The sequence below is a fragment of the Urocitellus parryii genome, chromosome 3 (assembly GCF_045843805.1).
Source record: "Urocitellus parryii isolate mUroPar1 chromosome 3, mUroPar1.hap1, whole genome shotgun sequence".
Classification (NCBI taxonomy): domain Eukaryota; kingdom Metazoa; phylum Chordata; class Mammalia; order Rodentia; family Sciuridae; genus Urocitellus; species Urocitellus parryii.
Genome location: NC_135533.1, coordinates 206919213 through 206945159, shown reverse-complemented (window position 1 = coordinate 206945159; position 25947 = coordinate 206919213). Strand labels below are relative to the sequence as shown.

General features: G+C 31.5%; 1 protein-coding gene across 1 annotated transcript in view; it reads left to right on the top strand.

The window, feature by feature from the left end:
* The window catches only part of LOC144253829 (A-kinase anchor protein 9-like), a 130628-nt gene that overhangs the window by 75344 nt on the left and 29337 nt on the right, over nucleotides 1-25947 (top strand). The window contains exons 15-21 of the mRNA XM_077796495.1: nucleotides 536-676; nucleotides 1148-1251; nucleotides 3673-3878; nucleotides 9194-9426; nucleotides 22434-22596; nucleotides 23921-24133; nucleotides 25217-25255. Of these exons, the coding sequence (XP_077652621.1) occupies nucleotides 536-676; nucleotides 1148-1251; nucleotides 3673-3878; nucleotides 9194-9426; nucleotides 22434-22596; nucleotides 23921-24133; nucleotides 25217-25255 (1099 nt within the window). The remainder of the gene's footprint in view (nucleotides 1-535; nucleotides 677-1147; nucleotides 1252-3672; nucleotides 3879-9193; nucleotides 9427-22433; nucleotides 22597-23920; nucleotides 24134-25216; nucleotides 25256-25947) is intronic.

The window sequence follows — 25947 nt, the reverse complement described above, 5'->3', positions numbered from 1 at the left end:
TTTCTAAATTTAAATATTTCATGGTATTTGGGAGCTATATTCTTGTCAACTGCTATATAAAATATACTCACAAAATTATTGCAGAAAAGCAAGAAATATTTACATGAAAGTTCTTATTAAAACAAATTTATTGAATTTAATTTTGAAAACTAAAACAACATGTATTTTTTAAATATAAAATAATAGGAAAATTGATATTTGAGAATAAACTATATCATTTGAAAAATCAGTTTTGCTTTTCTTCATTGCATTTTGTGAATTTATTCTTCTAAAATTTCAATGCAAAAATTGACAGAGAAAATATTACTTGAACTATATAAATTCCTGAATATTTAAGTTTAAATAACTTTTTTTCTAAAGTTGCAAATTTTGCATTGAACTTCATATGTGCTTTTAATCCCTAATAATGAAATATGAATCATAAGGTAGAACCAAGGTCTCTTGGTCCCAAGGGGTTAAAAGAAATCTGCTTGATGTTTCTGCTTTTTACCTCTATCACAATCAATATTCTTCCATGACCTTTTTTCTTATTTAGAGATCCTCATTAAATAACGAAAACCTGGTTTCAGAAAGAGAAAGGGTGCTTTTAGAGGAGTTGGAAGCACTAAAGCAGCTGTCTTTAGCTGGAAGAGAGAAGCTGTGTTGTGAGCTGCGCAGCAGCAGTACGCAAACACAGGTAGTATTGACTTTGGTGCATTTAGGAACAGTAGATCAACAATGCAGTAGGATTTGTTTGTCTTTATTGTTGGTGGGAGACGTATTTTTATAGTTACTAAGTTTAACATATTGGTGATCACTTAGATGTAAGGTAGGTGGAGTCAAAATGCCTTGCTTTCTGTTCAAGATAATTTGAATCTGGCATTGCTGTAGGAGAAACTGTTGTTCTACCAAGGAGCAACCTGACAACCCTTATTGTCACACTATATAGAGTGTATTAGTTTGAAGCCATTCAAACATTTTTCATCTCTACACTTGAATGTTTTATCCTTTTTTTGATAATGCTGATCTCTTGATAAATTGTAGTTAAATATTATTTCAAGCACTTTCTGTTTCACATCATACCAGTATAGAAGAATGATATGCTGTTTCTAAGATGATAGGTTTTCTTTCTGTCTTGTCCTCTCTGCCGTTGCACAAACTTAAACAGAATGAAAATGAAAACCAAAGGGAAATTGAGGAACAGACGTTGAAAGAAAAGGAAATGGACAGAAGACCTGAAGATGTACCTCCTGATAGTCTGTCCAGTGAAAGGTATGCAAAATGTGTATTTTTTCAGTGCAAAGTCAATTAAAATGGTTGTTCAAATGTAATAAACTTTATTCATCCTTATTTTTATCTTGTACATGTGTATTTTCTTAAAAATACTATCTTGTGTATGAAACGTGTCATATATTTCTGTGTATGAAACATGTCCATATATGTGTAATATATAAAAGATTATCAAATTTTAGACATTAAATTACAAATTTTTAAATCTTTTTATGTAATAAAAATTTTAATTGGCTTTTGATCATAAACTTGACTTTAAATGTTTAGAATTGTTTTGACATCAAACCTTTCTTGATTAATTTTATTCTTCTTAATGCTGTTTTGTAACCTAAAAAACAAAAAAGCAGTTCTACCTGTGAGCTTTATTCCTTTTTTCCTCCTTCAGTGTATGGGCCTGGATTCAGTGTAAGCTATTCTCTGGTTTGTTTATGTTGAGAAAAAAAAAATTACTACATATGTAAATATTCAACATTTAGTTTCTTTCATGCTTTCATGGCATAACAGGTGAGAACTTTTAATACATATCCTAGTTTTATAAAGTAATAAATTAATGACCCAATGTTAACAAAACGTTCCTTACATTCATTTTGTAGATGTTAATATTAAAATGTACAAAACTATACTATAATTATCCCACATTAATATTAAGCACAGTATCTAAAATTTATTTTGTTCAAATGGAAATAATTTTTTAAATTTTAATTAGAACTAATATCTACTAACTTAATTTCCTCCTTTTCCAATTTCTATGACTGTCAATCCTTTTGTGTCCTCCTAACCTCCTTCCTCAGCTTGCATGGAGGAATTTGGCCCCTAAGATTTTGGCTTCCCCATTGGATCATCAGTAGGAACATAGTCAGTATGGAACTCAAACAAGAAAGACAGTGTATGAAAATTAGAGTTACCATGCCAATATAAAATAAACATCTTGCTCATCTTTATTTCTTTTTACCATTATATCAGTTTTAATCACATTATCCAACTCCTGGGATTTAGGACTTGAACAAAACTATAAATAAAAGTTAAGGAATTAAAACCCTTACTTCCCGCTAACTAAATTATTTGGGGTTTTATGTTTAAACATTCTTGATTATGTAAGCAGAGAATTTGATCTAGATACAAAAATAGAACTCTCTTTCATTTGACAAATACTAAAGGAAAACTTCTCCATTTATTACCTGATCTTAAAATAGGTCTGTCATGTGCCTGTGAAACAGATACCCTTTCAACCAGATTGTTGGTAATGTGTCAAACAACATGTGAGGTTGAGAAAGAAGTCTCTTAGGCCAGGGGACCTTACTATGAAGTTTCTTATTGTATCTTACATGTATTAAAAATAAAGATTATAACCATAGTATCCCTGTTGAATTAAACTGTTGAGTGAGTTGTTTAGTTATTCATAAAATTAACTATATAATCTTTTGAATCACCATTTATGGAAGCACATTTTTTCACATGGTAAAATGTTCATGTTAAGCTAAAAAGAAAGCTTACAAAACACATTGTCCAGTATGATCAGTTTTTGTTTTTAAAATGTATATATTTTTGAGTGAAGCAGAGGAGGAAAAAAGTCTAGAAATATAGGCATTAACATGTTCATAGTGCTAAGATATTTTGAAGGCTGATTAATGTATTTCTTATCTCTAAAAAGACAAGCTATTATTTCTACTTAGTTGAAAATATGTTTTTTTCCTACTGGCTGAGTGCAATGTGTGTAACTAGAGATATTTTTGTCTTTGGAGCAGGTATAATAACAGCCTATGATATTTCCTGTGGTGTTGACTGAGCAGTTTCACTGAAAGCCTTTTTAAAAGCAGGTCTTTGTCAGTTCTTGTAATTTAAACATCTAGTTTATCACCAAGAAATTATACAAATACTACCACTTTTTTCTAGTTGGATTCTTAATTATATATTAAAATATTGTTGTCTGACACATAAAAAGATAAACCTTATATGTATGTAAACATGAACAGTATAACCAAGGCAATTATGTAGATATTGGTATTACCACACTTCTTGAAACTCAAGTTTTATGTCTCCTTAAAGTTTTCTTCCAATTTAATTACTATCTTAAAAAATATAATTATTTGATTTCTTTCAGGTCAATAAAATGCACCTTTAAAATGTTATACATTTGTTTTCTAAACAAATCACTTTTTTAAAAAATAAATTAAGAGTAAGAAGCACTTCATTGTAGGTGCTATTGTGTTATTTTAATAGAGCAAATCTATATGATATTTTTCACCAAACACATATTTTGCATTGTGTTTTTGGTGAGATAGTAGCAAAGGCTTTATCCTATAAAAAGATTAAATATTTTAATAAATAAATATTTTAAGATTAAATGTTTTATAAAGAGATTAAATATTTTAATAAATGTGGTTTTTTTTTTAATCTGTATAGGTTTGCCCTCCAGAAAACTAATAACAGACTTCTGAAGATCCTCTTAGAAGTTGTAAAGACTACCATAGCTGTTGAAGAAACTATTGGCCGCCATGTTCTTGGGATTTTAGATAGATCTAGTAAAGGCCAGTCATCAGTCAGCCTTATTTGGAGGTCAGAATCAGAGGCATCTGTAAAGTCAACTATCCAAGAGGAACACATAAGAGGTAATACTAGTTTCATACGCTTGTAAAATAATCATCTTCAAATGATCTTGCTGAGTTCAAGGCACTTTTTCTGTGTGTAGAATATATAGGAGAGAGAATATTCAAGTATTTTTCAACAAATGCACCTCTAAACACAAAGCCACTCTGTTCCAAGCACTATATGTGTTATTGTATAGCATTTGCAAGTGAATGTTTTAGAGTTGCCATTATATACCTTGGTATGCCTACACAAACCAAGAAGACTCTTTCATTTCTCCACTTATAAAGGAAAAGTTCCTGTAAATCAGGAAAGCTTAAAATAAAGAACTTGTAGGAATCCAGCACCAGTTTTCATTGAGATAGATAGAAGAATGTGATTATAAGAAACCAAAGACTATCCTCTGTTAGGTCCTTTCTTCCTATTGGAAAAGTGGTTTGACAGTTTTTGTGTGTAGATATAATGATTAGGTCCTGTTATGAGATGGCTTTTTTCCTAATTCTGTCATCTTCGTGTAGCTGTGTGGGTTGGGCTCTTCTTTTAATTTCTTTTTTAATTTTATTTTTTTTAATTTTAATTTGTTATATATGACAGCAGAATGTTTTACTATTCATATTACACATAAGAACACAATTTTTTATATCTATGATTGTACACTCTTATTTTAAATTTTTACCATCACATTGCTGACCTCCAATCTGTCTTGTTTTTTCTGTTCCTTTTTCCTTGCTGGAGAAGATATCAGGAAATCAAAGAGGGGAAAGGTTAGTCAGGTGCTTCCAGAGAAATAGGCCCTGGATTCTTAAATTAGAAGGTCAAGCCTATAGTTCACTATCATTTCACATCCAACCACTTCTGCTCATGTAGAGGGAAATATTCTGAAATGCCAGAGCTTTACAATTTTTGAAACATTCTAGTTTTTAAGCTTCATGGGGAAAAATAGAAAGTATTCCAATTACAGAAGGTTTGCTTAAGTACTAGTTAGCCATCAGTACATTTTGACTACAGAGAAAAGATTGATTTGGAATTTAAAATAAATTTGAATTAAAAACACTTCAGGTGAGTTCAAAAATAATTTTCAATGCCATTTTTAGTAAAATGCAAGATGAAATAATCCTGAATTTTAAAACCCTTTATTCCACATTTACTCTTTTCAAACTAGGTAGATATATTTTTCAAATTAACTTACTTTTGGTTAAGTTCTCAATGAAGGACTATTATGTCTATATATGGATCTTGATGTATTAAGAAGAATTAGGTAATGTTTGAAAATACCTAAAACTTATAAAAGTGACTACCAAAAAATTTTTAAGGTAATTAATTGGTTTCACTTAATCATCTAGGGAGGAATTTTGCTGTTCTGTTGGTAAGAACTGTACTAGATTGACTTCCATATTCAAAAGACACTCTAAGGAATGTTCTGTACATTGCAAAAATATTTTTTGCCTTTTTGTTAGCATTTCTCATAGATATTTCTTAAAATGGCTACTGAATATTCAGCAAACAACAGCAACTACTTAAGCAGCAGTATGCTGAGTTATAAAGACAAATTGATAATTGAGATCAAGCAAGCACAGAAGATAATGTTTATGTTCATTTTCTTGGAGAAAGCAGATCCTCTATCCACTATCTGTATCCATAGATAGTGTCTATTTTAACATATCTAGCAATAGTTTGTTAATTATAAGCAACTTTATCTGTTCAATTCTATAAACACTTATTCAGCAATTTCTGTATCGTCTCTGTTTTACAGTAGTTCATAGTCTAGTAAAGGAAACACTGAGATTACTGTTCAAGGGAAGATTAAATCATACTTAATATTTTACTTACAACCATTTTGTACATAAATGAATTGATTATGATTATTATTATTGATTATTATTATTGATCTTTAAAAATGTTAACTGTTGAAATCAACTGTTGATTCAGAAAACATTAGAAGAAAAATTCAATCCAAAGTTAAGAAATACATTGTGTAAAATATTGTGAATTGATTATGATTATTATTATTGATTATTATTATTGATCTTTAAAAATGTTAACTGTTGAAATCAACTGTTGATTCAGAAAACATTAGAAGAAAAATTCAATCCAAAGTTAAGAAATACATTGTGTAAAATATTGTGGCACAGATAATTCTGCTGGTCCATTTAATTAACTCAATCTTATATTTTTGTATTTACAAATCATTCTTTGGTTTGATTTGGTACCAGGAATTGAACCCAGAGACACTTAACCACTAATCTGTAACTCAGCCCTTTTTATCTTAAGTTGTGTAGAGCCTGGTTTAAGTTGCCAAGGCTGCTCTTAAACTTCCCATACTTCTCCTGCCCAGGTTGCTGGGATTATAGGCATGTACCACCATGCCTGGCTATGTTACTTTTATTAATAAAATTAAGTATCATTGAGGTATACTTACCTAGTTTGCATCTTTAAGGATATATTGAATTAATAGAGTTTATGATTTAAAACATTTATTTTATGAAAATACTGGCTTTAAATATTGACAATATGCCCCATATGTAAGAAGTTCTTTTGACATTTCTTCACATTCTTAATGGAAGCATTTCTGTAAAAACTAAAATGCACCTTTGAAAGATTTGTGTTATTTACCATAACAAAAAAAATTAAGGCTTAATCTGATTGTGAATCAACTTTTGTTGTTTTTTTTTTTTTTAAAGTATCACTTGTGATGTAGTTTCCGCCTTCAAGCCTGAACTTGTTTAGGCTTTAAACATGTATGAACTTGTTAACACTTGAAAATAATAAATGATTGTGCTAATATTCACTTCCTCGTAAAAGCAAACTAGTTTATGAAATTGAAAGGAAACTTTGGCCAAATGTCAAATCACTTGAACCTGAGTGGATATTAGTTCAGTTCATAAAAATGAGTTCCCTAGGTTATTGAAAGAAAATTTCCTTTAGGTCTGCAGTGTGATATTTTAGGGGTAGAATGCTCATCTTTCCTCTAGGAGTCCATGGATTGAAGTTTGTTTGCTTTAGCTTCCTTTTGCAGCAGTGGGAAGTTATAGAAAGAATACTGGATTAGTAATGAGAAAGCCTCATTTTTTTTTCTGCCCTAATGTGACTTTGGACAAATTTCTTTAAGTCTCCACTCCGTATCTTTTAGTACAGTTTTTATCTGTCAGACACTTGGGTCAAGCTTGATTCGCATGATTTCCAATTGGAACCATAGAGGTCTTCAGTGAGCCACTGAGGCTGGGAAGACACTATGATATTGCTCACCCTCCTTTAACCTGAAAAACTTACCATTATGCATCTGGAAATGAATGGTATAATTCATAAAGTATATGACTAAAAGACTTGAATAACTATTATTTGCTGTGTTTACAACATACATCTGAGTGGTTGGTTCACCACCCAAGTGATTCTGTTCACCAAATTGCCTGTTCTTGATTTCTGTTGGCATGTTATAAAATAGCCCTTCTTTTTTTTTGTCCTCAGATTTTTTCCCCCAGACTAGTCATTATGGGTAATTATAATTTTGCTGTCTTTCTCTTTTGTTTCATAGGAACAAACAAATTTGTTTCTTTAATGGAACATATTCAGATTATTTCATATAATTTCTATCTTCTATTTGTGTGTGTGTGTGTGTGTGTGTGTGTGTGTGTGTGTGTGTTTGTGTGCATGCATGCTAAGAATTGAACCTAGGACCTCTCTCAGGCCAGGCAAGCACAAGCACTCTACTACTGAGCTACACCTCCAGCCCTGAAAAATACATTAAGCTGACTGACATCTTTATCTTTTCTAGGTGCTTTATTACCTATTTTTGTTGTTGTTGTTGCCATTCCAAAAAAAACTAACACTCAGTGATCATTTATAAATGGCTTTGTTTCACCTTGTGCTTGTGTTTTCTGTAATTTGTGTTTTAGATTTATTCCCATGTATACACAGAATCTTCAGTCATTTTCTCACCATTGTTTGCTTCTCTGTACCACAAAATGTCATATTGTACCATAAAATTTCATTTTATATGCATAAAAATAACTATTTGTTTCTTTTAACTTACACACACACACATCCTGCAAGGTAAACTTCAGTATACTTCATAAGAGAATAAGCAAGAAGAGACTGGGCTGGGGATATAGCTCAGTGCTTGCCTAGCACCTGTGAGGCTCTGGGTTCAATCCTCAGCACTGCATAAAAAATGTATATATAAAATGAAGGTATAAAAACTTAAAAAGAATAGACTAACTCTTGCTTTAACTGACTATAGTTTCTGTTCTTATAGTACCAACACTTCTTTCTGAGGAGAACAGTGACTTTTCAGTCATTAAATTCATAGCATAATCCTTGACTGTTTGTATTTCTAGGCAAATAACTTCGCTAAAGTCTTTTCCTTTTTGAAATGTTCTCTTCTAGAACATCCCTTTCCTGTCTATCTGATATTTCTTATATGGCTTCTTTTATTAGCTTATGATATACAGAGGCTCCAACTTTGTTTCCTCCTTTCACTAAATATCACTCCTAAAACAGATGTAACCACTTTCAGTGTTTACACTCTTACCTTTTTACAGATGACCCCTAATTCTGCACCCACATTTCTAACAGTTTATGTATCTCCACATATTCCATTAATACTCCTCTGTTCAGTTGCAAAGCTTATCATCTGCCTATGTCAACCAGATTTTCTTACGTAAGATGTAACAATAATGTTGATAGTATGGTAACAGTGTCTGTAGTTAAATTAGCACTGCTCATCATCCTAATTTCTTCCCAATATACTTTTTACAAAAATATCAAGCTACAAAATTATCTGTTTCTTTTAATCTGTAGCCAGAGCAGGTAATGTTCAAATATGTAATGCTTAAAAGTCAGGTTACTCCAAACAAATTAGGAGCACTTATTCTATTCTTCAGTAACCTGTTACATCCCACTGCACAATAGAGTTTTTTTTTCCTTATGTATATATGTGTGTTGTTTCATTATACTGTAAAGTCCTTCACGATAGGAACCAGATTTTGTCTCCTTTGTGTCCCCATTTCTTAGCAAACTCTACGTGCTTGACATTTGATAAATATCTATTAAAAGTTATCTTAAAAAGTTTTTATCAGGTTGGGAGTATAGCTCAACAATACAGCACATGCTTATTATGTGCGAGGCCCTGGGTTTTATCCCCAGTACGCCCCCCCAAAAAACCCCAAAACTTTTACTAAAGAAAAATTACTAAATAACCCAAATCTTAAATTCTGCAATTTTATAATGCTGTTATTAAAACACATGTACTTTGAAAAATGATTTCAATTTGACTAGATTTTAAAAATTTAAAGTGAAATTATTGTTATTAATGTATGCCTTTAACATTTTGTTATTCTAGTTATAGACAGATCCATACCCTCTTATTCTGGAAGTGATATGCCAAGAACTGATAATAGCATGTGTTCAAAAGTAACTGAGGAAGGAACAGAATTATCACAGCACCTTATAAGGATTGGTTTTGCTGGAACTGAAATAGATCCTGAAAATGAAGAATTAATGCTGAATATTAGTTCTCGACTACAAGCAGCAGTTGAAAAAATACTGGAAGCTCTAAGTGAAACTAGTAGTCAGGTAAACTCCTTAATTATTACTACCTACTGAATATTGCATAAGGCATAAATGAGTAAATATTTCTCTCTACTGTCCCACAGAAATTTATTTAGGCTTCTCTTTAATAATTGGCTGTGTTTGTGATAACCAATATTAGTTTTAGTAGTCTTGTTTTTGGTGGTGAAGGCAATGTAATGATGAGCTCTTCCAGTTCAAAAACTCATTGATGTTTTAATATCCAGATTTTCTAGATTGTTACACATTACTTTTTTATATCAAAAGAGATTTTAACTTCACTATTGTGTGAAATGTTCCATTAAAATGTTATTTAATACTATAAGGAATCTCTAAAACTATATGTTGTAGTGGAAATGTCTAAAACTATATGTTGTAGTATGTCATAACATACCATTATTGTATTACATATCAAACTTGCAATTCCTTCACTTGATTTTTACATTATTTTTATAAAGATGAGTAGATTAATTCACCTTACAAATTATCTCTTGGTAGGAAATTAGTATGAGCAATTTTTCCTTTAAAATATTGTTCTTTACGGGCTGGGGATGTGGCTCAAGCGGTAGCACGCTCGCCTGGCATGCGTGCGGCCCGGGTTCGATCCTCAGCACCACATATAAACAAAGATGTTGTGTCTGACAAAAACTAAAAAATAAATATTAAAATTCTCAAAAAAAATATTGTTCTTTAAATATTAAGTTTGAGAAGTTGAAAGAATGTCTTTGAGCTCTTGTTCTGATGACTGGCTTTTCTTTGGTACTTTTTTCTCTAATAAATTATTTAATATGGCATGTTTCTGCAATAGCGGTGACTATTAGATATAGTAACTATGACAAATATATATTTTGCATTTTAATACCTGATTCATTTCTATTAGGGTTAAATTATTGACTTAAGCTGTTTCTTCAATTATTGACATTTAAAATGATTCGTTTATTCCCTACTAGTTGGTTAACTTCTCATATCAATCTACTGTCCCACCCCCTGATACTTTTAATATGCTGCTTGGATTCAATGAGGAAGGAATTATCAAAATAACATACATTTCTGTTGAAATATTTGTTCTTTGAATGGTCTTCAGATATGACACTTACCCAGAATTTTCTCCAGGTATTCTTTTCTGTTTGGAAACAAACTAAACCTTTTTTCTGTGATAGAATATGAATTATACCTTGAAAAGACTCTTGAGATACCACATATTGTAAGGGGAATTCACTAACTGGTCAGGGAAATTCATCATAATGTATTTCCTGTTATATGGCTCAGTGGTAGAGCACTTGCCCCAGTATATGCAAGGCCCTAAGTTCTATCCCCAACACTGGGGGAAAGGATATGGAATAAATAGTTAGCTAAATATATCTTCTGGTTTGCACCTTGATTGGCCAAACTAAAGCAAACATATGCCTTATGTAGTTCCCAAAAATGTTTTCATAGATTAATTCTGAGGCCTGTGGTTAAATAGCAGATGAAATTTCTAACCTTGGGCAATTCTTGTTTCTCGAGAGCTTTCTTTTGTAGCATGTACAGAATGATTAAAGCATCTATTTCAGTAACTCAAAAATTTACTTGAGCATCACAGAGAACCAAAGACATAATATTCTTGAAAGCTCAAGAATATTATTATTTCCTACTCTTGGCAAATATTTGCCAAGAGTAGGAAAAATGATTTAAATTTTTAAAAAAATCAGTGGTGGTCCTATATTCAAAGTTCTGAAGAGTTATTTTATTTTTCATTATCAACATCCTAAGTATTTGTAAGGAAATGAAATGGTACCCATAAAATTCAGCTTCATTTGTATTATTAAGACATTAATTTTACACTCTTGGATCAGAGAATTTTATAGTCACCTTTCCTTTAGCCCAAAGTTGAGCAGACTATTTAAACTCAAACATTGACATTGTAAATGTTGTGTTGAAATGTGATATTCCATAGTTAACATTAAAAAATACACATTTTTACCAAGATTTACTATATTTTTAAGTCTTATAATTAGCCTAGGTCCTGCATTCTCTCTCTTTTAGAATGCTTATCCGTAAACCACTTCTAGAGTATGCAGGTCCACTGAGTCAGTTGAGTCAGTACTTAAAGCTTGAATGCATATGCATCTTAATTATCCCTTTTATTCTATGAAAGTTGTATAGTATAGATAATTCTATATTAAATTCTTCTTTTTGTTTTGTTTATGCTTATTTCAGTCATATTAGTGTTTATATTCTATGATTTATACTTTTTCTACTAGGAAAACAATTGGTAATACTTTTTCTTTCTTTCTTTTTTTTAATAACCTTATTTTATTTATTTATTTATTTATTTTTTAATGTGGTGCTGAGGATGGAACCCAGTGCCTCACACACGCTAGGCAAGTGTTCTACCACTGAGCTACAATTGCATTCCTACTTTTTCTTTCTTGATCCTTATAACATACTTTTGACCTGGAACTTGACCACTGTTGATAGTGTTGCTACTCTTCAATGCCACTATAAATTATGCACATTATGGTTTATGTACTATAGTATTTATCTTTTGATAATCACCATGGAAAATGACAAGTGAGCAGTGGTTTCTACAGATTATTTGCTCTTACAGACAACTAGAGAAAACTTCGCCATAGTCATTAAAACTGCCATTAGTCAACAGTTAAGTGTGTGGGATCTTCCTGAAACACTCAGTTTCCTAGGTCAAGTCCATAACACATGACAACTCTCTGTTTATGTGACTAGGTAGTGATGTGCAGTAAGAGCCTGGTCACGGTATTTTCCAAATGAGTCTCAGTTTGTTAAGTGCTAAAGTAAGGGAATAGGAGCTTTGTGACAGTTTTTAAAACTAACTGCAGATCAATTATTAATCTTAACCATGGATAGATGTTTAAATCCAATGACTTCTTCAGAATATTGTTAATAACTAAAATATTATGAACCAAATGAATAATTTAATCGTTAAATTGACACAAAATAAAGTGTAACATCTTTGTGAAATTATTAGTATCCCATTTTCCTCTTTAATATATTATCATTTGCTTCTTCTTCCTTTAACCTTGATTTATTTTCTTCATTTTTATAACAAAATGGCACTGTTATGATATCTTTGTGCTTTCAGTTAAATACAGGCAAATAGCTCTGCACAGGATACTCTGAATAGCATCTGACAGTTTGGGGTAAGGTGCAGGCCGTAAAGCTTACTGTGGGATTTGATGTTTGAGATAAGTCATTCATTCATTCATTCATTCAGCGAAGTTTTGAGTGCCTACTATATAACAATTATTGTTCTAGATATTAGAGATACAGTGATAAGGGAAATGGACAAAATCCCTGCTCGCAGGAGCTCATAATTTAATGGTGGAGGCCAATAATAAATAGATGCATAGATGGTAATAACTGCTGTGAAAAAGAATAAAGGGAAGTACAGCATAATGGAAGAAGAGAGTATTTTATCGAGGAAAATTAGTAAAGGCCTCTCTGATAAAGTGATATAAATTCATATTCCTTAAAGAAGAGTGGGAGGCTAATACACAGGTAAATGGGAAAGAATGTTTAGGCAGGGGAATAGCAATTAGAAAAGCCAGGGGGTGTACTTGACAGAGGACAGGGCAGCTGGAGCAAGGAGAGTGGAAAGAGGCATGGGAGAGAAGGTCAGAGGGTATCTGGAAACCAGATTATACTCTGACCTCTTCTCTCTTTAACTCTTCATGTTAAAGTCATAGGGGACAGTTTTTAACTTTTCATTCTAAAATAACTTTAAGCTTACAGAAAATTCTAAAACTATGAGAGTTTCCATGTACCAATCACTCATTCAGCTTTCCCTAACATTAACATAGTGCATAACTATAATATAATTATAAAACTAAGAAATTAAAATTGCTGCAGTACTGTTAACTAAAGTATAAACTATTTAGATTTCATTGGTTTTTCCTATAATGACGTTTTTCTGTTCCAAGATTCATTCCCAGATCCCACATTGTACTTAGTTGTCATGTCATCTTTGGTTTCACCAGTCTCTGACAATACTTTAGTCTTTTGGTCAGTTATTTTTTAGAATGTTCCTCAGTTTGGATTTGTCTGATGTTTGTTGTGATTATATGAAGCCTGTATATTTTTGATACTAGCACAAAAATGCTATGCCCATCTTGTGCTTCATGCCTGGTTACGTGAGTCAATATGTCATTATTACAGGTAATGTTAATCTTCATTGCTTGTGATATCTGCTGGGTTTCTCAACTGTAATGTTACTGTTTTCCCCTTTGTAATGAATAACTATCTTGGAGGAGGTACTTTGATACTATGCAAATAACCTTTTCTCCTTAACTTTCTTTTATCTAATATTCTTACATCCATTGTTGGATCTTGCATGCAGTAATTATTACTATGGTGTTCTAATGGTAATTTTATACTTTCCTCATTGTTTTATTTATTTATTTAGCTATATGAGCTATATCTTCACTTCTAATCAATATCAGTATAGACTCATGACTAATTTATCACTTTAGTTGTAACCTAATCCTTTGTTTTGTTTCAGCTTTGGCATTAAGAACTTTTTGAGGTACATCCTTTTGAAGTGTACTTGCTTTTTTGAGTATTGGTACTACAAGAAGCTTCAAACCCATCTTGTATTTTTCCTACCCTAACTTTAGAATCAATCACTTCTTCATGAAATTCATATTTCTTTTATTGGAAAATACTATCTAGAAACCAAGATCTAGGTACTAGATGTTCTCATTGTTACTAGGATGTCATTACTTCTAAGCCCTGTTAGTGGATAGTTTAAAAATATATCTTTGTATGCTAATCCTTCTATCTATACCTGAATCTCTCTGTATACATGTATAATTTAAAAATCCATAAATTCATTCTGAGCCCCCAGTTCTGGTACCACAGCATTTGTTTTGCCCTGCCCTTTTTTCTTAGTAACTTTGTTCTCCAACAGTGAAAAAGAGAGTCTCATGTTCAATTGCATTTTTATTTGTTTGCTCAACCATAATATACACATATGTAATTTCAGAATTGCTATCCTACACCCCTGTGAAAAACAAATTCTCTAACTAGACTACATTATTTGTGTGTAGTACCTTTTGTTTTTAGCCTTATAATATACAGTCAAAATATTGTTTTTCAAGTACCTTAGTTAACTCTTTTCTCTCTCACCCTGTTGGTGTGGTTTTTTTCATATATGAATACACAAACACACATACACACACAAACACATTCACATATATATTCAAATATATATGAATATAATACATGAATATTTATATATAACAGTCATAACTCATTTGTAATTTTTATTCATATATATAACAGTCATAACTTATTTATGATTTTTTTATTCCATTGAGTTCCTCATTCTTATTAATATATGAAAAAGATCATTCTGTGGACAGTTCTTTCAGTTATGACAGGTGTGTAGAGTCATCTACATCACTTACAGTCATGATATAAAATAGTTTCATCACCCCAACATTCCCAGGTACTGCTCTTTTATAGTCAGCCACTCTGTTACCTCCTGCCTGTGGTAAACACTGGCTTGCTTTCCTTTCCTACAGTTTTGCTTTTTCCAAAGTGTCATAAATGAAAACTTGCATCATGTAATTTTGGGGTCAGGCTTTATTACCTTAATAAAGTGCATTTAAGAATCATCTATATTGTTATGTCTAATAATAGTTTGTTCCTTTTTAATAAGTGAGGGAAATTGCAGCAGTTTGTTTATTCATTTACTGTTTAAAAGACATATAGATTGTTTCCATCTTTAGATAGTTAGAGAATCTAACTTGTATTTTCCAAAATAAACACTTTGACTATCGTTAAAAAATAGAATAGAGTAGGTAGAGGGTGGTGAAAGTACAAGGAGAGCAGAAACATAGAAACCAGTTAGAGAAGTCATTTGCCCAGGTTTATAAGTTAAGGAGAGTTAGAGTGGGAACACAGGTTAGTTTCAGAATCCATGGTCTTAACCACTACTACTTCTGCCTTCTGGGAATCTGAGGATTAAAGAGCAGACTAAGATTTTTGTTTAGTTATTCTTTAGTTTTAATCATAACTATAACTGAGAAATGAATTTTGAAATCCAGAGATTGTTGGCAAACTTAACAGGAACGATTTCAGTGGAGTTTGGTAGTTTTCCAATTTGTTGGAATAGCTTTCAACGTAATGTGACAAAACATGCTTAGAAAATCTTCTAAGGCTCTTAGAAAGATAACCCACTTGAATCAAACTGTGAAATATGATGTATTAAGAACTATGTAATGTTTTGAACGACCAACAATAAAAAAAAGAAAGATAATCTCTATAATACAATCTTTATTTAGTGGTCTTTCTCCAATTCTGCAGAAAAATTATCTTTGAGAATCAGTTCAAAAACACTTTTCAGTTAGGTGGAAATAGAAACGTCTGTTTTACGGGAGTTAATCTTTCAACAATTGAAGTTTTATGGAATCCAGAGGTTATTATTTAGAGCCAAGGAGAGTATTTACCAAAAAATATTTCTCTTAGGAAGTCTTTGGGGGAGGGGGGGTTTCAGAGAGGAGAAATAATTTTTGGTGTTCTATTACACAGCATAGTGATAATAGTTAACATATATTTCAAAATTGCTGAAGGAGAGAATTTTTAACCACAAAGAAATAATAAATATTTGAGGTGATGGATGTGTTTGATTATTCCACAGTGTGTGCATGTAAGAAAACATCACTTTGTACCTCAAAATATTCAATCATTATTTGTCAATAAAAGATAAAACTTAATGCAAATAAAAAAACAATTCCTTGGAAGAAATTAATGAATAATTTATTCTCTCAGAATGATTTTCATTATAAGGCACTATTGTGAGTTTACTAGTTCTCATTTTTTAGAATAATGGAATCAAAGCTACATGCTTCTATAATTTCTCAAAGGGGAATCTGAGAATTAAATATCAGGCTAAGCTTTTTGTTTTAATCATAATTATAAGTACTGAAACACATTTTGCCATCAAGTATTGCCCCCAGTGTGCTTAGCATTGGTCAGGTAATGTATGCAGGAGTTAGTCCCTCCATTAAATAATTTAGAGAAATAAGTAAATAAAGTGAAGACCAAAAGACAGCAGCAGAAGTGTTTTACAATTTGAAGGAAATAATTTACAGGGAAAAAAAGGTTAAATGGCTTGACATTATATGATTAATGTAAACCTTTTTCATTGGGGAAATGTAGCTCAATGCTGTCAATTAATAGCCTCCTGTATATGGTAAAGTCATGATCTTCTGAAACCCGAGGATAAGGAGATAGTCTGGACAGTTAAATGTGTTTCTAGAAATTGAAGTCATTGTATTTTAAGTTTTTAATTGCAGAAAGGTTTATATGCTTTTAAACTAGAGGAAAAAGCAAAATTGAATATAACTTGAATTATTGTCAGAATCACCATATGCCATCATCCAGACTCTTCTTTACTACTTTTTGAGTCTTTTTTCATTCATTTTTAACAGTAGTTAAATTTGTAGTTAGTTTCTTACCATGACCCATGTTCCTAGTCATAAGAGGACACACCTTACTTATAAAGATTTTTGTTTTATGTTAATGGAAATAAGTTCTATGTGTTTCCAAAACTGGGGTGAAAATATTAGTATATCATTTAATTTAAAGGTATTTTATTGCTCAACTTATTACACATTTATGTTTTCAATTCTTTCATTCTTCAAAGATTTACCTATTGTAGGTAAAGCAATGGTGTTTTGTTTGTTTTTGCTTTTTGTGCAGTTTTTTGTTGTTATTATTTTATTTTGTATTCTTTCTGAATATCAATTAATGTAGTATGCTACTAGTTAATATATTATTACAAAGACTGTTTGCCACATTCTGGGTCATCTTTATCTGTTACTCTTTGAGTCTATTTTTCTCCTTAGCTATTCTTTCTTTCTTTTTTCTTTCCTTGTTAATTCTTATGTTGACTTAAATGCTGCTATTTATGAATAATTATTTCTTACCCACAGTTTTGTTTTTACCTCAAATGAGAGAAATTGGATGATTATCAAAATAACTAATTTGCAAAAGAAGCAGAGAAAGAGTATTTTAAGAGGTATCTCATAGGCTAGGTGTGGGATCCACCAGTTCATAAAGTGTGAACAGCTAGGGTATTGATGATTTTACGTCTGCTGGAGCTTCATTAAAATCACATTTAGCTGCTTGGGCTGGGGATATGGCTCAAGCGGTAGCGCACTCGCCTGGCATGCGTGCGGCCCGGGTTCAAGCCTCAGCACCACATACAAACAAAGCATGTTGTGTCTGCCGATAACTAAAAAATAAATATTAAAATTCTCTCCCTCTCCCTCTCTCACTCTCTCTTTAAAAAAAAATCACATTTAGCTGCAACAGTCATAAGGTCAGGCCTCCATCTCATATAGGTGTTAAAACATCTTGACAGACTAACTGCAGGATATAAGAAACTGTAATAAACAAAATTTTTCTTTAAGAAGCAACTGCCCCTCCCCAACTACATCTCCTTGCAACTTTGGGACTTGTATATAAAACAATTTCATTTTCTCCGCCTCAGTTACTAGTCTGCTGAGAAGGGTTTAAGTACTAGCTCTTAGAAACTACTTTATGTAGTCAGAGTAGCTATAAAAGGCCTTTTTAAGCCTGTCACTTGCTTTAGTATGTTTTTTTTCCATTTAGATAAAGGCTTTGTGGGTTTAGGATATTCAGTTACCAGATGGGGGAAAAAAGGCACCAAAATGAAAGTCTTTTCTTTTATTTAAAACAACTTTAATCATTGAGAGTCTTTTATTAGTAATAAGTAAGTTATTTATCTTTTAAAATTATGAATGGCTGGTTCATTCAGTATTGCTCAGGCTTCTGGAACAACCTGAAGCTAACTATTATGGACAATTTGTCGCTTTTACATTTCAGTCAGGGTTCATAGGCTACCTTAAGTGGTGTAATTATCGACTTTCAAAGTGGCTCTAAAAAGAATTTTTTCCTTAATATGCACTCTATAAATAAGTCAATGTGAAAATTAGTTATAACTGAATTATCTATATTTAGCCTCAGTGGCTGCTCAAAAGTATTACATCTAAGGAATTATCAAAAAGAAATTCTAATTTAATTTCCAGAAATAATTATGATTATTTGATATGCTTGAATAGCTGATTAGTAATGTAAACTCAAACATTTTATTCACATTTTTTTAACTAAAACAATTTTTAGTAGGGTGGAAAAATACCAGCTTATCTTAGACACATTATTATAAACTTCTCTAAATAACTCTTTCAAAGATCTGACGTGGAACTTGGATCCTGTTAGGCAGGCTTTTTTGTGGGCGTATTAATTCACATTCCACCTGTCAGTGCACATATAGGTAAAGACATTAAACCACACCCTCTGTTCTGACCTTTTCCTCAGGGGACACTGACTAGAATCCTCTGGCTCAGCCTGCAAGGCTATTTGAGCAGCTCCGTTTGGAAGAGCTTTTCCTTTTAAATAGGGCGAAGCTGCAAGACCAAGGGAAATAATGTTGCAACTACGTTTCTCAAGACTGCAACTATGGAGATTTAAAACCTGACCTTCCCTGCCAGGTTCTGCTTGGAAGGCTTACTTATTACTACAGACAAATTTGATACCGAAAGCAGTTTTATTGCTCAGCATATTACACATTTATGTTTTCATTCTTTTATTCTTCAAGGATTTACCTATTCTAGGTAAAACAGTGGTGTTTTGTTTGCATGCTTTTGGTTTTTGTGCAGTTTTTTGTTGTTTTATTTTGGATTCTTCGGATAAAGACTGGTAGACATTTAGGAGTCTTTCTGTTTTGTTTTTGTTTTTTAGATTTGTAGGTCCCCCCCCCAGACATTTTCACCCTTTTTATTGTTCAGTAGTATGAATTAATTTTGTATGTATTTGATAGCACTAAACAGAATGGAATATCTTGATAAACTAAAAGGAACTTTTTAAATGTAGTAGAAAACTGATAATTGAAGAAGCTTGGCTCCTTCATCTTCTAGAATGGATTCTTACAGGACCTATTTGGCAACTGTAAAACTCGATGGCTCTTGGTTGGAAGAACAAGATGAAGATATTTATGAGGTTGAATCTCGAGTGCCTTTACCGTATCCTTTTCCTTTGTGTGAACATTTGGATGAAAATAACTCAGTAATTATTAATACTTCTATTTTCCACTTGATTCATAAAAGAAATGGGCACATATTAAAGCTAATTTCTAAAATTTCACTGCCTACCCCTCCTTATTCAGTAAGTATAAAATATTAATTTAGTTTAACAAATAAGTATAATGAGAAATGAAACTTTAAGTATTGTTAATAAGGTTAACGGAATAGAACCTTATTTTGTTATTGTTTGGTATATACTGCTGCCCATTCATCCTAAATGTATCAAAGGGCTCAATTTGATCTAAAAGTCCCAACTTGGCTGTGTTCTTAATTCCAGAAAGCAGAATGAGATAATATTACATTTCTCCAGTGCCAGGTGAATTGTTTAAAAAATATTCTGCTTGTCTTTAAGATTCTTGTTTTTGTATGTTTATGAATCCAATCCTGAATAAAAATGGGAATAAAAATGGAATGATTATATTTGAGAGAATAGGTATTGTGATACCTAGACCAGCTAAATGAATTGTTTACATCCATGACATACTGACAGTAGTTCCAGGCAAGGTAAAAGCAAACTTGGATTCTAGATTTTCTTACACCATAAGGAACTTATTTTTAGTTTTCTATATGTCAACTAATTCTGTAGAGAAATATCTTTTTTCTGTTTTTAATGTGAAACTTATAAACATTGCTAAAGGTGTTTAGCATAAAGATACCTGCATATTCAGTATTCCAGGTTTATTTGATTCTCAAACATGTTGTGAATGATTGACTACAAGTTATTCAGCACTTTTTATGACTTTGGTGACTTTAACTGTACATGCTAGCTAATATTTAACAAACCAGATGGTTTTTAGAATAGTGTTGTTACCCCTTCTACAACTTTTGTTTTAAGTGTCATAATCTTTACTAAAGCTTATCCGTACTTTAAGTATAATGGTGAGTTTACTAAATACTTTGAAAATATTGAGTTTAAAATTTTTATATAATTCATACTATTATAGATATTAGGAATAAATCATACCTTAACTGGATAGAAGGTATTGTGTAAAGTATGTAAATGAGAATTTTAAGGGGGACTCTTATCCCAAATGAAGTGGATCCCAACTGCTATTGTAAATAAAATATATTAGGCTTACTTATTTGATTGCTTGAGGTTTTTGCTTTGTTTCTAAAACTGAAGGTTTTTTTCATGATTTCATGGTAAATATATAAATGTATGTGAAGGTGGTTTAGATCTTGTCATGAAATGGAGCATAAAGGCAAAGACTTATTAAATTTATCTAAAGCAAATATTTATTTTATTGTAAATATTCTATTGAATTTATGTAGTAAATTTGGAAAATAGTTCATCTTTTTTTTTCTATCATGTGTAATTTATATACAAAGAGTATAAGAAGTTTCAGTTGGGTTTCAATTACAGTATTATAGTACCATAAAAAACATGAAAGTATTTCATCTTATTAAAGTGGAGTAATTTCTCTAAATCAAAAATTGTATAAGGGTTGTTTCAGAATGTGAATTTATAAAAAGGGTTAATGGTTAAAAAAGAGATATAAATAAGATTCAAGATGTGGAAATATATTTTAATATAAAAGGTTAATTGAACTCTATATTTCATGTATTTTCTAGGTCATTAGTATATAATAAAAAATTATGTACATATTGAAGCAATTGATGTATTTTTTTAAATGTATTGACTAAATTCAGGAGAGTAGTTGTGTACAACATTTATACTTCATGGTCATTTTCTTTATAGTAAAAATAAAAATATAGTATTTGTCCACATTTAAAGGAAAATACTCTTGGTAGTTAAAAGTGAACATGTTCATAAAATTTTTCCTTTTTAAAATAATAATATATTTTCACAGATATTTTAGGAAATTAGTTACAAATTCAAATTTATGTTTAATTTTCCATTATGAGTCTTATATCTGTGCTCATTTTTAAATAATAGGTTATAAATAAAATTTAAACTTTCTTTTAAAACAACAATTATTGGGGTTGGGGTTGTAGCTCAGTGGTAGAGTGATTGCCTAACATGTGTGAGGCACTAGGCTCAATCCTCAGCACCACATAAAAATAAATAAGTAAAACAAAGGTATTGTGTCCATCTACAACTAAAAAAAAATACATTAAATTAAAAAAACAATAATTGCATACTGAATATTTTGGAAATTGATTTGGTTTGGCAATAACACTCAGGTGTGAGGAGCAGAAGTCTTTAAGAATAAGATTTTAAATATTATCTTAATTTTATAATACATTATTAATGTCTAATTAGAAACCTTAGAAACCACTATATTTTATCATTTTAAGCTTAAAACATGGCAGTAATGTCTTTCTGATACACAAACTTATGTAAATTTACAAAATTTATTTAAGAGACTTGCTGTAAGCCTGTTGTCAATACATACAATTATTTCTTAAAATTCTGAGGCTAAGTACTAAAAACATTTGAACTCAGTTTTGTTTTTTTGTTTTTTGTGGAGTTTTTTTTTCCTGCATGTAGTTGTTTCAGTAAAAACAGATAAGTAGATGGTGACATATAAAAGCTCAGATAACTAAAGCAAAGTTAGTGCTTTTTTGAAATTTCACACAAATGATTAAGTGATGGCAATTCAACTACTTCCTGATCGAGAGCTTTGGCCTCAAGTGTGTATTACCATCTTAAAAACTATTTTTTAAATGGAGTCAGTATATGCCAATGATAGCATTCTAAGAAGGCTGTATTTTTAATGCCTCCGAATTCTAAAGTGTTCAAAACAAATGTGGAGTCTACTATTGACTTATCCTACCCACAAATGTTAACATGCATTAGAATTGTCTTAAGTGACTGTAAGTCAGTAATATGTCTTTTATTTGAAATACTTACTTTAATGGAAAATGACACTGGTTTTCCTAACACTTCATCTTCCTTCATGTATTCTTTCCCTTCTTGTTTAGCTTGAACATGCAAAAGTTACACAAACAGAATTGATGCGTGAGTCATTCAAACAGAAACAACAGGCAACAGAGTTCCTTAAATGCCAAGAAGAACTGCGAGAGCGCCTTCATGAAGAGTCTAGGGCCAGAGAACAGCTGGCAGTGGAGCTCAGTAAGGCTGAGGGTAAGTACCTTGCCTTTGGCAAGTCAGAGTAGCAGAACTTCAATCTTAAAATAGAGATTTTGATGTACAGCCAAATTCAGAAACAAATCTACTCTAATTTAGAGCAGCCATTGGAAAGTAGTTGTAGTTTGTCTTCAGAGTTTTTCCAAGCTGTTTTTAAAACTGCATATACACATTTAAATATAAAAGGAACTTACAGAATTACTGAAAATATAAAGGAATTTTAGAAAATAGAGAAATGGATGGTGGAGAGTTGTTTCCATGATCCCACCATCCTAAGACACGCCTGTAATTTAAAAATGAGAAAACTGAAGGTAAAGATGTTATTGAATTGTTTAAGGTAACCATTAAATGGTGACCATAGGTTTTAAGCCTCTAAAGCCTTGGGCTTTGCCTCTTCCCCCATGCTGTGGTATTGACCTTGACCTTCTAGAATTAAAATACCAACTTGAGAGAAAATGTTTTGTTAGAGCTTCATAGTCATACATAGTAGCTGAGTTCATCTCAACAAACTCATACATTCATGGAAATCAATTTCAGTTCATGATCCCCTTCTTTTCCCTCCCGTCTTCTTTCCCCTCTCCCATTCTCTTTACTCTGTTAGAATTGTGATTCGATTTATAATATCTGATTTACATTAAGCTGTCTAGGAACTTGTCTATTTTTATCTTTTTAATAAAGTGAATTACGCATATACAACGTGATGATACTTCAGTATAGCAAAGTATTTGAAAGTTTAGAGAAATTTCACATTAATGTCAGGTTGGTAAACAAGAAGATTGCATTAGGCCAGGCACAGTGGCACATGCCTGTAATCCCAGTGACATGCCCAGGGACACTGAGGCAGGAAGATTATTAACTCAATGCCAGCCTCAGCAATTTAGCAATGCCCTAAGCAACTTAGTGAGACCTTGTTTCTAAATAAAATAGAACTGGGGATGTAACTCAGTGGTAAAACACCCCTGGGTTCAATTCCTGGTACTCAAAAAAGAAGATGACGACTAAATCAAATGTACATATTAAAAGTTAAGGGCTGGGGTTGTGGTTCAGTGGTAGAACATTTGATAGCACACGTGAAGCACTGGCTTCAGTCCTCAGCTCCACATAACATATACTAAATAAAGGTATTGTGTCCATCTTCAACAACAACAACAAAAAAAAGTCAATAAGTTGCTGCTATTAATAGCAAATTCATTCAAGACTCTTAATAAGTTGGAATGATTTAAAGTTTTGCTAACAGCTCTTTTGTTGTTCATATTAAAACATGTTAATGTTCAAATTTAAATGAGTTGTAATTCCATTTCCTGTTCATTTTATCTTACAGGTATCATTGATGGCTATGCAGATGAAAAAACTGTTTTTGAAAGGCAAATTCAGGAAAAAACTGATATAATAGATCGCCTTGAGCAGGAGTTGTTACGTGCAGGTAATAGGTTGCAAGAATTGGAAGCAGAACAACAAGAAATCCAAGCAGAAAAAGAATTATTGTCAAGACAGAAGGAGGCAATGAAAGCAGAAGCAAGTCCAGTTGTACAACGTACGTATTTTCAGACTTTGGAACACTTTTCTTTTCATTTATATTCTTTAAACATTAAGAGTGATTTTTCCCCCTTTTTTTCAATGCCATTATTCATATACCATATAGGAACTTGAAAAATAATAGCAGAATGGGCCGAGGTTGTGACTCAGTGATAGAGCGCTTGCCTAGCATGTGGGAGGCACTGGGATCCATCCTCAACACTGTATATAAGTAAAATAAAGATCCACTGACAACTAAAAAAAGTGTATTCAAAAAAATTATAACCAAACATACCTTATAGGTAATTGTCTTATTAGACAACCAAGTAGAACCAGGGTTTTCTTTTCTTTCTTTTTTAATCTCTGACAGATGTTGACTGTTAACAGGAAAAGACAATTCTTTACTTATCCCCAAAAATCTGCCTCAAGAGAAGGTTACAAATAATGGGGCAGAATATTTTATAAATTGTGTAAGCTTTAGGCTTTTTAATAGAAAAGAGACAGCAAAAATGTATTGTCGGATTAAATAACTAAGAACTTGTTTTAGGAATAAGCAGGTCTGGGGCTTGCAAGCCAAATAGATGGAAAAGGTCAATGGCGTTAGAAGCAGGCTGACATCTAGTTTAGTAGGAGTTCAAAAAGAATTTAAATTTATAAATAACCTTAATTTTTCCTTAAATAAGAAATTAAATAATATCTTGACGTTAAAGTTTGTTTAGCAGTAAATGTCAATCTTTGTAATAGTAAAAATTTAAATTCAGTTTATTGTGTCCTCACTTTTATAGTAAACGTAAGTTGGAATTATAAACTGTTTCTCTAATTTCATTTGATCAATTAAGAAATACAACATACATATTTTGTAAAATGATGAAATTAGTCTAACATGGGTTTAGGGTTGTAATTTTTAATAGGGAAAAACTTTGTGTCATACATGTAAAATATTCAAGAAATATTGGAACTTCTCAAAATCTCCAGTGATGATAATCAGTGGCTTCAGCATCTGCTTTCTAATACATTTGTGGGCACATGCATTATCTTATTTTAGCCAATAGAATATGTATAATATTTTTGTTGTGTCTTGTCTTGTTTTCTATTTTCATAGGACTAGTAGATGCTGCAGTCGCTGCAGCACCTGAAGCAGGTGTGTGCGTACAATTGCATGGACTATTTTTGAGTGGTAGATTTAGATGCAAATTTTGAGTAACCCTTGGATTTTCAAACAACTAACACGTCTCTAATTTCGCAGTTTTGCTGCTGTGATTCACTCTTAAAGTTGTTCTCTTTAACAACAAAACAACTTGTCTTACTATAAAAGTTCACATTTTCACTTGAAATTAACAACTGAGATTGATAATGACCATCATCTTATTATCTGTTTTGCATGAAACTTAATTTCAATTTTTCAAAGAAAATGTTTTTTTAAATAAATATATTAAATCTTGTAGTCTATGACTTTCCAGAATCCTCTTCTAAGTCAGGAAGTTTATAAGATGATGGTAGTAAAAAGATCAATGGAATTTAGTAAGAGGCTTTCTGATTGATTTACCTTATGTTAACATCTAGTATCAGTGTTGTTTTCAAAGGAAAAATTTTTTCTGTTGATTCCTTGTCCTGAGTATAGTGTTGACACATCAGTTAGTATAAAGATTCTAGAGATAAGTTCTTTCCATTTTCTTTATTAGAGGATTGGTTTACTTTTTCTTTTATACTTTATTATTATGTTAATAATGATACTAACACAATAGTGCTTACCATACTACAGTTACTGTTTTACATATTTTAACTCATTTGATTCCAAATTTGCTGTAAGAGATTGGCAATGATATAGTTCCC